The sequence below is a fragment of the Acanthisitta chloris genome, unplaced genomic scaffold (genome assembly GCF_000695815.1).
Source record: "Acanthisitta chloris isolate BGI_N310 unplaced genomic scaffold, ASM69581v1 scaffold9271, whole genome shotgun sequence".
NCBI classification, from domain to species: Eukaryota; Metazoa; Chordata; class Aves; order Passeriformes; family Acanthisittidae; genus Acanthisitta; species Acanthisitta chloris.
The window spans coordinates 1-10,281 of NW_008656454.1; the positions used below are offsets into that span (position 1 = coordinate 1).

A 10,281-nucleotide genomic window follows, 5' to 3' on the forward strand; every position below is an offset into this window, starting at 1 on the left:
GGCTGTATTTTGGATGGCAAATGACAGGAATTACAGTCATTAGAGGATTGGGATTCTGGAGCAGCTCTGCAGCAGGCCAGGACCAAAAATAAAAGAGATGTGTTTTTTGAGCTGAAGCTGAATCACTTTCCAAAGGGATTATAGAACGTCTTACCTGTGCTGGCTGGAAGTGGGCCTGAGTGCAGTAAGTGCTGGAGTTTGCTTTGGGAGCTTGAATGGAGTTCCTGTAGTCTTTAAGCTTCTGGGGAAACAGAGTAACTGATTTCACAGCATCTAAATTGTGAACTGCTGCACTCCAACTAGCTGCAGCATTGCAGAGCCAGTGTGGGGCAGGTGTTCAGTGGCTGCAAATCACTGCAGCTGGAATGCAGGGCAGCAGTGTGCAGCCTCTCCAGTGCACAGGGCTTGCAGGGGACAGCACCTACACCAGCTGCAGACCCAGGTTTGTAAGTCACTGCTAATTCAGTTCCCCAATGCACTTCACATTGTCAGCTGGTGAAAAAAAGATTTCTGGTGATGGCTCACCAGTCTGTTGGCTTTGACGCCTCAGACAACAGGTACAGCGGCTTAAGCCATCTCTGAGGTTCACATGAACCCCAGTGCTGAGCCTGTTGGGCCCTCCCTGTGCTGCCAGGAATGTTTGTGACTAGCCTCTGTGTTACAGGTGGACATCTGGTCCCTCGGTATCATGGTGATAGAGATGATAGATGGTGAACCTCCCTACTTCAACGAGCCACCGCTGCAGGCCATGCGCCGGATCCGGGATAACTTGCCGCCCCGCGTAAAGGACATGCACAAGGTCAGACATTCTGTAGGGGATGAGGGTCTTGCACAGTCACACGTTTAATAACACTGTAGACAGACACCTGCACACCCAAATGATAACTTACATCTCTAAGGTACCACCTTGAGCAGTGGGTGCTACACGGGACTTGTGGGGGGAGGACGTGAGGCCCAGCCCTGGCTCTGCTTTTGTAGCAAGTGATGGCAAAAGGAGCTGGGCAGAGCCTTGTGCTCCCTGTGCTTCCCAGCCTGCCCCAGGACAGAGCCCTGCTGCAGGTAGCATGGTACATCCATGCCCAATGCCAAAGTCTTTGGGTACCTTCCGTTCCAGGTGTGCCTTTAGACATCAGACCTGAGCCTTCATTAATTAATTAATATTCATTAAGCCTACATTAATGCTTTTCTCACCCACCACAGGCAGATCTATGCAGTGCGTGCTGTTCTGCACCCCACTGACACCCAAACACTTTACACATTCGCAGCATGTAGAAGGTGCACAGCCCTTCAGCTCAGTTCATCTACTGCCATAGGAAAGATCAATGTGTCCCTTGTTTTCCCAATAAAAGCAGTGTGGGCTGAAAATGGATGTTTTTGCCCACCTCTAACACCAGTGTGATGTTGCAGATCTCCTCGGTCCTCCGGGGCTTCTTGGACTCTATGCTGGTGCGGGAGCCTTCGCAGAGAGCCACAGCACAGGAACTGTTGAGGCACCCCTTTCTCAAACTGGCTGGGCCCCCTTCGTGCATTGTGCCCCTCATGAGGCAACACAGGCATCGCTGAAGCCGTCAGCTTTTTGGGCAGAGCTCAGTGCGGAGTCTGGAGAATGGCCATGTGGGAATGCCAGCAGTTGAGTGGGAACTGCAGGCAGGGAGGAGTAAAACCTTATGAAGGAAAACCAGCCCCGTGGAAATAACGTGGTGTAAAAAATCCAAGGCAGTGCTCTCTGTGCTCCCTGAGTGTGACAGGGAGCAATCCTGGCCCCAGCTGGACGGCCACGCTCCACCATGGACCGTTGCTCCCCAGTGCTGGTGGAAGACGTCAAATGCAAAGGTTGGAAAGGTAATAAACAGAGGAGAGCACAGCCAGAGCAAAACACCAGAGTTTTACTGCAGGCTACAGCACTTCTGTTTCAGAAGAACACTTTTGTGACAAAATCAAGCACTTTTTATCTCAGTCATAGCAGCGCAATGTATTTTGCAATGAGTTTGTAATTTTCTGTACAGTACGTTTTGATAATTTGCAGTACTTTGTCATGTAACTGTTGTGTTAGTTGAAGTAATACGTGTAACTTAGCAAGAATTTGAGAAGATAAAGTTTCCTACTTTTTTAACCCTTTTGAAAACAGGAAAGTAAAAACCACACAACCTTTAGAAAGTTGTAAGGTTTTGCAGATTCCCCATGGGGTGACGCGAGCACTCCTCCTGCCATCACAGCAGCCTGAGGAGCCAAGGATGACGGATGCTTGGGGGAGTGGCCTGGCTCTGGGGACTTGCCTTCCCCATGCTACCCTTGATGCAGTGGCACTCACAGCTGCTGCTGAATGAATGCTCACAGCTCCCCTGTGGTGGGAGCCAACCCATCCGGCCTACCTTTGCTCCAGGGTCATCCCAGGCCAAGGCAGTCCCTTCGTCTGATGCCACCACAAGGCCAGCTTTGCCACCACAAAAGCCTCTGTTGTTTCTGTCGTGCTCTGGCAGTGGAAAGGGATCCCCAGAGCTCAGGCAGAACCACGTGATGTGCTGCCAGATGTTTGCCATATAGAAGAAGAAGTCGTGCTGCTGTCTAGACCTTTCTGAATGTTGATGCAACAGTTGACTACTACAGTACAATTTTGTGTTATTTGTTGGATGACTTTGCATGTTAACTATAGGCCTAAATAGATTTGCCTTTGAAATTTTTTAGAAGTGCTTCATAATTATTTCAATGATAAATGAATTTTATTTATTAATGATTAGTTCTTTTTAATTTCCATTTTTTTTTAATACAAAAGCCATGTTTTTCAAGTTTGGGTTTTTTTCTTACTGACCTCATTTTATGATACCTTTAAGAACCACAAAGCAAACTTTGTGAAAACACACTTGTTTCTTTCTTATTATGGAATTTCATAGTTAATAAATTGTTATTTATTGTAGTAAATTATAACCAGACATCTAAACCTGGCAAGAGCTGTTGCTTAAAGATCTTCCTCTGGGAGAAAAGAGTTGCCAATAGTAAAGAAGCTCCTTTAAGTCCTTAAAAACTTAGTATTTGAAGAGGAGAAGCAATTAAAAAAATAGGAGATAAATATGAACTTGGACATTGAATAGATGTTCTTACATCTGTGTGTCTTACTCCCCCCTGCTTTCTCTTCCTAACCCTGTTTGCACATTTTCAGAAGACACTAAAGGAAATGTGTTTGGCTGCCACCACCCTGCCGTGAACACGCTCCCACCCGGCCGAGACAGCACCCATGGCCTTCCAGGGGGTTCTATTTTGTAGTCTTGACAACTCAGGAAAACAGGCTGCACCGGTACAGGCAATGGCATACAGGCACAACTGTAATACTAGCCACAAAAGTTAACTTTTTTAACCATCTTTGATTAAAAAAAGGGGTTGGTGGGGTTTTTTTCTTCAATATTCAGCACATTTTAGGCTGTACAAGTGAAGAATTTTCTGGAACTTTCTTATCATTAGATACTTTAAAACAGTGTTCATCAAATTTACTGAAAGTTTTGTCGATTTCGAAGGGGTTTTTTTGTGAACACCAGCTACTGGTGAGACAAATGCACATGCAAGTTAAATAAATTAATTAATAAACACTAAGTGTCAGTGTGGGTTGTCTTTCCCCCTCATGCCTTGCTTGCCACAGTACTCGACCAAGCAAATTACAAGGGAGTGTCCTTTTATACATGTATGATATGTAAAACCACACACATCTCCATATATATATATATATGAAGGAAAAACAGCCCTGTGGAAATAATGTGGTGTAAAATATTTTGTGTGTGTATATATATCTTTTGTGTATATATATATATACACAAAAATATATATAGATATAATATATACACAAAAATATATATAAAAATAGTGATTTCTAGAGCCACGCCAAGTGAATTTTCAGTGCTGATGTCTGCACAGAAAGGCAGCTGCTCACCCCTGGTCCCATGGTGCTTTGTCACAGCCACACAAGTATAGCCAACCAGTTCTTTTTGATTGTATTTATTAATTTAAGATATTGGAAGGGTCAGTGCTGCTGTCCAGCTTTAATTTGCCAAATTAAAAAGGTAGGAATAAGGCCTTAAAAAAACCCAAAAACATCTGTCAATGGATTGTCAATGGTTGATGGCACAAATCACTGCATAAATACCTATGATAAACTACAGCAAGTAGTAAGAATAAGCAGCTTGAGAGTCTGACTGTGCCTCCACCCAAAATTAAGAAGGGAAAAAAAAAGATTTAACAGTTTTCCCAAGCACATCAGACTTAACAAACTTAGAGGACTACTAGAGAAATATCCATTTCAACCCAAACTGTAACTGAACTGATTTGGGGAGGCCTTGTGGAATGGTTAAAACACACCCATGTGCACACACAGAAAAATACACAAATTCTCCTCTAAGCTTGAAAAAGAAACTCCCCTGGCAATGCCAGCACTGGAACAAAACCCCCAGACACCCCAGTGTGGTCAGTCATACAGTACAGAGGCTTGTGAGGAGTGATGGACATACCTGCACAGCTCTGCAGATGAAGTTCTCTAGAAGGAGTGACCCTGCTGAAACATTTCCGTCGTCCTTTTCCTGTGCCATAAATAATCCCCTTTTTTTGTTTTTGCCTTACCACATCCTCTGTGATTATTTACAACCACATCTGTGGCTCACAACTATTCAGCTCTCACCTCTACTGACACCATTCCTCCCAGTTTGCTCATTAGCACCAGTCAGCTGATGAATCGACAATGTTATTTGCTCTCTTAAGCATCTTCAAGTCTTATAAATGAGGTTTTATATTATTTTTGGTTACTGACATCAGTAAATATTTCAAAATATATTAGCTATCACCCAAAAAAGTCATAACTTGGGCTGCTTCACCCATAGCACTTCAAATAAAGCCAGAGCCTGGCAAAAAAAACAGGGAATAACCACGGCCTGTTACCTTGGGCAACACAGTCGTCTGAGCTGTGTTCACCATAATTTGTTCCCTGAGGAAAATCCTGTGTAGGATCTTCCCAGGTCTTGTCCACTGCAGCCCACTGGCTCTTGGGTCCTTATCCTGGTCCCCATGGTGTCCACACTGCAGAGCCGTTTCCTCCATCACTATCACCTTGTGGGTAGTGCAGGCTCATCCTTGTTGGGCATCTCGGCAGAGAAAATAGTCTTTACCTTTAGATACAGATGTTAAGAGCATCCATTCACCCAGAAGATGTCTTGATGTGCTGCACTGGCTGAGGCTCCATGTATGAGCTCCATGTATGTCCAGATACTCCAATGTATTTATTCCCGCCTGTCCCTAAGGAATGATGACTTTTCCTGAGGTCACACTTGTAAAAGCAGCCATAAATACCCATAATTTCCATGGCAGAGGCCAGGACATTTACTGGCTATGTAACTAACTCCCCTCCTCAGCGATACATCAATAATTTATAATTAAAGTTCTAATCATAAGTGCTTTGTAAGTCATTAGCAGCTGCTTTAGTAATTATTACAGCTCCTTATAGAGCTCAGTAGGGTGGTAAGTTTCTTATGTTTATCCAGCTTCTACTATGTGTTCATAAGCATCTATAAAGCAAAGCACTCCATTTGCAGATAGTTCATAATAAGTCATCGATGAATGAAAGCTAATCATGAAAATTTAAAATTAAAACACAATAAAGTGCCGCCATCCTTGAGATGCTGCTGTAGCTTGATGGGCAGGAGGGAAGCTGGACAACTTTTTTTAACCCCCCTCTCATAAATAATCTTTTCATAAATAGGCTTGAAAAGCTTAAAGTGATGGAAAATTCAGCTCAAATTCAGTAAATGTTAGGAAAAGGACAGAATGAATTAAAAGACTGAAAGGGTTTTCACTCAGCATCTTAATCAACTTTTTCTCTAAACAAATGTATCCATATGGGGCACAATGCAAACTGTCAGTGAGCTGAAATTATTGTTTCTATTTCCTTTCTTTCCCCAAAAAAAGAGAGGAAAACCATTTCAGTGCAACAAAAAATTACAACCAATTCAGAAAACTGAAAGATTACTGTATTGATGCAGCTCTCCCTAATAGCTCACAGACACACCCCAGCTAAAGGTGATGCCAGATGTTTCCCAAGGGAAACCTGTGTGATCTGAAAGGAAAAGCAGCAAAAGTTCTTCAGGTGTATGGGCACAGGGTCACAGAAGCTGCATCAGCTTTTGTGGGGGGAGGGTTGGTCCTCTCACCTGAAGGCCAATGCCACCACTTCAGTGCACTGCCCAGTGCTCAAGCAGTGGGATTGGGCAAGAACAGTTTCCCATGAGTTGCCCTGCTCTGACTGCCCCTGCGGGGTCACTGCAGGGTGAATTACAACTAGTCTGCAGAGTCAACCATAAATTAGCTTTTTTTCCATCTTGAATACACACACATGTTTAAGAGCACCTCCCAGGCAGGCCTTGCTCACCTCCAATGCGAGGGGTCATCCCAGCAGCCTGTTCCTGCAGCCACCTTGCCAGAACGTGCTATTCAGGAGACAAATGACTATGCAGGGGCTCCTCTGGCACCTGCAGTTCAGCTGTTTGCTTCCTTTTCCTATTTCATTATTCTTCTGGAGGTCAAACACAGGAGCAGATGTGCCAGGCTGATGGGAGCTGGCTGGGAGAGCCTTTCCAGCTGGAGGGCAGTCAAGGGTGAGGCAGGACAAAGCTGATAACTGTGGCTCCTCTCTATTAAGGATGAACCTTTAATCCTTTTTATTCACCCTCCTACTACCTCTGGCTTTTTCTGACTGCCTCTAAAAGAACCTTTTTCTTTTTTTTTCTTATAATAATAATCAGCTCATTGTAGGCAATGGCACTTGGCCAGCCTAAAGCCTGCCCAGAACACTTTTGCTGGAGTTTTAAACAAAAAGGGCAAAGCTACAAGCATTATTAGTGCCATAATTTTGCTTCTTGCATCCAAATGAGACAACAAAATGCTAAGCATAATGTAACAATGAGACCAGGGATAAGACAGGACTAAAGGAAGATGTTTGCTTCATCAAAACAACCCATAAAATTTTAAGGCTACAGCATTAAAAAGCAGTTAAGTTTCTCCTCTTGCATTTCACAACATTGAAATTACTATTTTCCATTGCTTATTACTCTGTTTTAAGCTGAAAGTGAACAATTTGTTTTAGTTCAAAAACGAGAACACGGTATGGTATTTTCCATACCCTAAACTAAGACAAGTCTGGACTAACTCCTGCTGAGGTAACAACAGAGCCAAGGAAAGGCAAAGGTTTCAGTGTGAACTGAATGGTACAGGAGTGAAACACCCTTGCCCACAAAACATGTAGGAAAAACAACCCAGAGATGAGAAGAATATTAAAAATAACCAGCAAATTATAGAATACTGAACCACCACCATTTGCACCAAAAATACTTCTAAAATAAGTCCTACACTTAACATCCACTCATGTATTTTTTTATCTATTCCATTAGGTGTCATGGAGCTAGTACAAAGCTTCACATCATTTCAAAATAAGAAGGCAGATCAAGTAGTATTATATGTACATGGTTTAATTAATTTTAAAAATCATTTACATTTAAGGATAGATTTCAAGGGTTCCCTTATATTTTTTCTGTTACATTAGACTATACCTGAATAATCTGCATAGTAACTTTACCATTACTGTTTTCTTCTTTTTGTTTCGTTGTGAAAATATCGGTTGCAGGTAGCAATGTAACATCTCAACAACAATCACAATACGTGCAGGATGCCCAGCCAGAAGCATTTCTCAGTTGACTTGCAGTAGCACAGCACTTTATAATTTGAGTATCAATACTTTTTTTTTTTTTCCTTTTTTTAAGTTTAGTTCAGATGTGGCTCAAGAAGCAAAAACAAACTTTCTTCATTCGATTTCAAATGTGGGGTCAGCTCCACAGCTGACTGCAATCTGCTCCACTGGAGTTACTCCAATTAACACCAGCTCCAGGTTCTGAGCTTTGCTATTTTTTTCAAAACACACCTGTATTTGCCTCCATGCTTTCCTCAACATGAGTGCAAACTTAGGAATGTGGTTTGAGTCTGTTCATTAGAGGGCCTGAACAAAGCCTGTGCAAGGACTCTGTCCCCCAGTCCTGCTCCCTGCATGGACAAGGAACGGAGAGGGCTGAATGCTGCCAAGAGCCCCCTCTGGAGAGAGGGGAAAAGGGGGGGAAAACCCAACCGAAAAATGAAATAAAAAGAACCAATTTTGCTCCCAGTGTTAAACATGTTAAGCATTTGTTTCCAGATGATCAGCCCAGCTGCTTAAGAAGGTATTCAAACCACCTACTGCCACAGACACCTCACAGCAGACACTGACAGACAGTTGCATCTCTGCACCGACTGTATTAAAGCCTAACCTTAACCTGTGTGTCTCCATGAAATACGCATGATTAGGTGTTGTGAATACCATCTCTTGCCCCCCATAACCTTTCCTCACCCACAGAAAAAAGTGCTTTTGCTTTTTCTACCTGATAAATACTTGGGTTGCTCGATCTTGTCCCCTATCCCATGTGTTTGTACTGAGATCTGTCCCGAGGAATCTGCACTTGGCTGGCTGTCATCTTGTGGTGGACATGGTAAATGCCAAGGGTGATCACGATAACCAACCCCAGGATCAGGCCCAAAATCAGAGGCAGGGTTTCTTCTAACTGCTCTCTCTGGTCCACAGGGCACTTGTGTTCTGCAGGGAAAGGGAAGGGTGAAAGAGAGAGAAAGAGAGACATGGATGAGACACTGCAAGTCTGAACTCTTGCTGCAGTGGTGAACTGACATCCCCAGAGTCATGGCTCCATGGCAGAGTCCCTGTGCAGCACAACCAGCTGCAACAGCAAGGAGAGAATGACAACAACTGTCATCAGAGTCCTAGGGAGAAAATCAATTGCTTTGGAGGAAAGTGAAATCACTCACAACAGAGGGATGGAGGGAAAGGTAGTATCTTATCAAACCAGCCCATGCAGGGGAACAAACACTTTCATGCCCATAAGCTCCTCTTCAGGCCTCTCTGGCACACATCAATGGCCTTGTTGGGAATGGGACAGTGCAAGTACAAGTTTCCTGACTGTGGCTGAAGATCTGCTTTGTTTACTTCATTATAGAGTCTATAAATATTGTATCATGAAGCCCCAACACCCATAAGTCTTTTAATCCTGCACGAGACTTACTCTGCTCATTGTTCAGAGATTTTTCCACTCTATCTGCAAGGTGGCAGAGATCTAAAAGCATTGGTCCTGCCTCTCTGTGAGCTCCCCATGGGGGGGTTCACCAGCCCTGGCAGAGCACATGTCTGTGGTCCTGGCACCACATGTTCTTTATCAAATATGGCAAAGGATGAGCAGAAGAAAAGAGTCCCCCAAGTGTTTTTATCTCTGGCTGATGAGTTTCCATCATAGTCTAATAAACCACTAGAAAATAGTAATAACCACAACTACAATGGGAACACACTTTTCTACTGAGCTTGTAAAGCCACCAAGGTCAGGAAACATGTTACACTGGTAATCCCAGCTCAGCTCCCTCAGACTTCCAGAGTCTACTGCGTTCAGAGGCCTGAATGACAGCATCATGATGTACTTTTTTACCCACAGGACTGTTGCTTCTCCATGCTGACAGGCAGGCAGAGCCCATGCTGCCTAGATGGGGCTGCCAGGCCAAGAAGAAGAAAAATGCCAACTCTGAGGAAACAAAAAAAAATTGGTTATGGGGTACAGGAGGGACAGTTCTTGGGCCCCTGGATCATCATCTTAATTGTGTTAGAAACATGCTGAAAACAATAAAAATTTTAAGAAAAAAAGATTGGAAAAATAGAAAGGGTGTACGTTAGATGAGGAAATACAAAGGGCACCATGAATTCCTCCCCTTGCTAAAGGCCGACCAGATGGGTTCCCCAGGCAGCTGACTGCAAGATGCAGAGATCTGCAATAACCACAAACAGCAAACATTCTTCAAATCTAACAGCATGTGGCTAAGAGCAGCAAAAACCCAGAGACACCCCCAGGCCTAGGCAGGAGGTGACAGCAGGGACCTATCTCCAGCAGTGCTGGCACCTCTAGGAGCTCCATTGCATTCTGGAGTGGAGCTCTCCTCTTAGCACCAGGCTCACAGTGATGCCATCAGGAAACATTTCAAGCTGTAAATGAAGTGAAACAAAAAAGCAAAAGTGAAATGTAGCCTAACCAAAAAAAAAAAGAAAAGTCCTTTCCGGTTCCAGTTGCTCACTGTTTCACCAGAGGAGTGATTAATCACCAGGACCATGGTACAGGCGATTCAGCAACTGCTGCAATGCAGGGGTTTTGTTTGTTTGTGGGAAGGAGAATGGGG

The 10,281-nt window shown here is 43.8% G+C and overlaps 1 protein-coding gene across 1 annotated transcript in view; it reads right to left on the reverse strand.

Annotated features, from left to right (window-relative positions):
- Positions 1 to 8,468: 8,468 nt before the first annotated feature.
- The window catches only part of LAMP5 (lysosomal-associated membrane protein family, member 5), a gene marked incomplete at its 5' end in the record, with an annotated part of 6,758 nt that continues 4,945 nt past the window's right edge, over positions 8,469 to 10,281 (reverse strand). The window contains one exon of the mRNA XM_009084341.1: positions 8,469 to 8,647. Within this exon, the coding sequence (XP_009082589.1) occupies positions 8,469 to 8,647 (179 nt within the window). The remainder of the gene's footprint in view (positions 8,648 to 10,281) is intronic.